Source organism: Tupaia chinensis, unplaced genomic scaffold, assembly GCF_000334495.1.
Source record: "Tupaia chinensis unplaced genomic scaffold, TupChi_1.0 Scaffold143796_1, whole genome shotgun sequence".
Classification (NCBI taxonomy): Eukaryota; Metazoa; Chordata; class Mammalia; order Scandentia; family Tupaiidae; genus Tupaia; species Tupaia belangeri.
Window position 1 is genome coordinate 7,106,481 of NW_006203646.1, and position 2,251 is coordinate 7,108,731.

The following is a 2,251-nucleotide window of genomic DNA, read 5'->3' on the forward strand; positions in this document are numbered from 1 at the left end:
TGGGCCAGCCCTGTTGCCAAGGAAATCAGATGGCCACAGTTCAAATAAATCCTAGTCCCTGTGGCTTTACAAACCAGGTTCATGTACATGCCTCAAATCTTGACAGGATGGAAAAAATGGAAGAAAACAGATTGCAGCATGACCACACCCCATTGGGGGGAGTATTCTATCCTTTCCTCTCTGTTGTCTCTCTGATGGGCACACATACATAGCCCCTGGCAATTAAAAAAAACGCATGTGGAACATAGCAATAAAGCAAAATAAGTCAGTTTTTTTGGTCTTTTCATACTAGTAGTAAAAATAAATACTGTATACCAGGGCTGCCCCATGACCTGAAGGTAAGGGAACTGGACTCCACATGACCAACCATGTGGCTCTAGTCTTACATCTGGCAGCTGTGTACACACCCCGTAACTAACAAGATGAAATGAAGATTAGTGACCGTGCCCCACCGTAGGGTGCATTTTCCCTTTCCCTCTCCATTTCTCTGGCAAGTGCACACACCCTCTAGCCAAAAATATATATATTATATTGTGTACCTTAAGATTTTTGCAACTCTTCATCAGGTATTTCACATCATAAATGGATGGGAAGAAAAGATTCAGGATATGAAAGAATTCATGTTCCTCTTCTGGCAAACGCGAATCCGTAAGCAATTTCACCATGTAGCCAAAATCATATCCACTGTGAGGAGGGAGTGAAACATGAAGGTTACCAGACCCCGGTACCAATCCACTCTGTCTCTGCTTATAACACTAGCTTCTACTGGATTTTCAGTCTCCCGAAGAGTTTATCCTACTGTAATCTGAACTTTCTATTAAATAACAACAAAATAGGCTAATTGAAGAGATATGAAAGAGAACCCAAACCTAACGGTTTATGATTGTGGATCTGAACCATCAAAAATTGTAAGGTACTAAAAAGAAAAAAGGTACTATCTCCTAAGTGCACTCTTAATTTTTGAGACTCTGAAGGACTCTGGGACAGACATTTAAAAGACTTCTAAGGGACCAGTGGATGGTGTAATGTTTACGTTGCTAGACTCCCACATGGTTGATGGCAGTTTGAGCCCCAGACTCAGCAACTTCAAATTCACACCGGGCGTGTGTACATGCCTGCGCAAAATCTCAAGAGGAGACTAGAGAAGGGAATGCAGTGTAGCCACCCTCACCACTTGGGAGTGATTTCTCACTTTCTTTCTCTGGTGAGCACACACGCCCTATAGCAAAAATCTCCCTTTAAAAGTAAATAAATAAATAAATAATAAAAGACTTCTCTAAGTTTTGCGACCCTCTCCTCCTCCTTTCCACTTGGTATTATAACCACTGATGGCCAAGACACAAGCGGATAAGCACAGTGTGAAAAAAAGTCTGAGTGCCCAAGTGTTTTGGGAAAATCTGAAACAAGAACAATAGGTACCATTTCAATTTCTGTTACTGATGGACACAGCAGAGAGAGTTACTGTATAATTAAATCTAAGAATTCCATTTCCTGCTCTAAAGTAGCCCAAAGCAAGAAAGAGACAAACATATTCCCTAGGACTGACCTATGAAATGAAAGCCATTTGACATTGTCACAGAGAACCACTCCCGATGTCATTAGCAGCTCTGCAAAGTGCAGTGTGTCTATTCCTTCTTCTTCATGCTTCTGAAACTGCAGTCCTGAGTTAGCAAGGAGATCTATGGAATCCTGGGAGTACATGTCCTCTCTAAAAAATAAGGAGTTCATTTATTAGCTGGTAGATAATGAAGCAGAATAGCAGACAACAGGATTACTATCACCTTATAATTACAGTGCAAGTATTCTAGAAATGCATTTCATAACCGAAGCATAGATCAATTCATCATTGTTTTTTTTGAGAGGTTTTCGCTACAGGGCACGTGCGCTCACCAGACAGAGAGAAACATAGAGACAGCGAGAAATCACCCCCCAGGGGGGATGGTCACGCCGCAATCCCTTTTCCTCCATTCTCCTCTCAGGATCTTGGGCATGCATGCACACGCGCCCAACGTAAGTTTTAAGCCACCGGGTCCGGGACACGAACCGCAGTCGACTATGTGGGAGTCCAGTGACATAGCCATTACGCTAACTGCTGGTTCCCTCAATTGATCATTCTTTGCATCATTTCAGCAAGCATGCAAAGTAGATAATCTTATTTCTGTAACAGATTAAAAAAAAAAAAAAAAAAAAACACGGGACCAGCAGTTAGCGTAATGGCTATGTCGCTGAACCCCCATGTAGCCGGCCACGG

At 42.3% G+C, this 2,251-nt stretch overlaps 1 protein-coding gene across 3 annotated transcripts in view; it reads right to left on the reverse strand.

Moving 5' to 3' along the window:
• The window catches only part of CNOT8 (CCR4-NOT transcription complex subunit 8), a 37,974-nt gene that overhangs the window by 20,985 nt on the left and 14,738 nt on the right, over positions 1–2,251 (reverse strand). For all 3 annotated transcript variants that reach the window (XM_027766953.1, XM_006165102.3, XM_006165100.3), the window contains exons 4-5: positions 1,547–1,708; positions 540–684 (exon numbers count right to left, since the gene is read on the reverse strand). In XM_027766953.1, the coding sequence (XP_027622754.1) occupies positions 540–684; positions 1,547–1,708 (307 nt within the window). The remainder of the gene's footprint in view (positions 1–539; positions 685–1,546; positions 1,709–2,251) is intronic.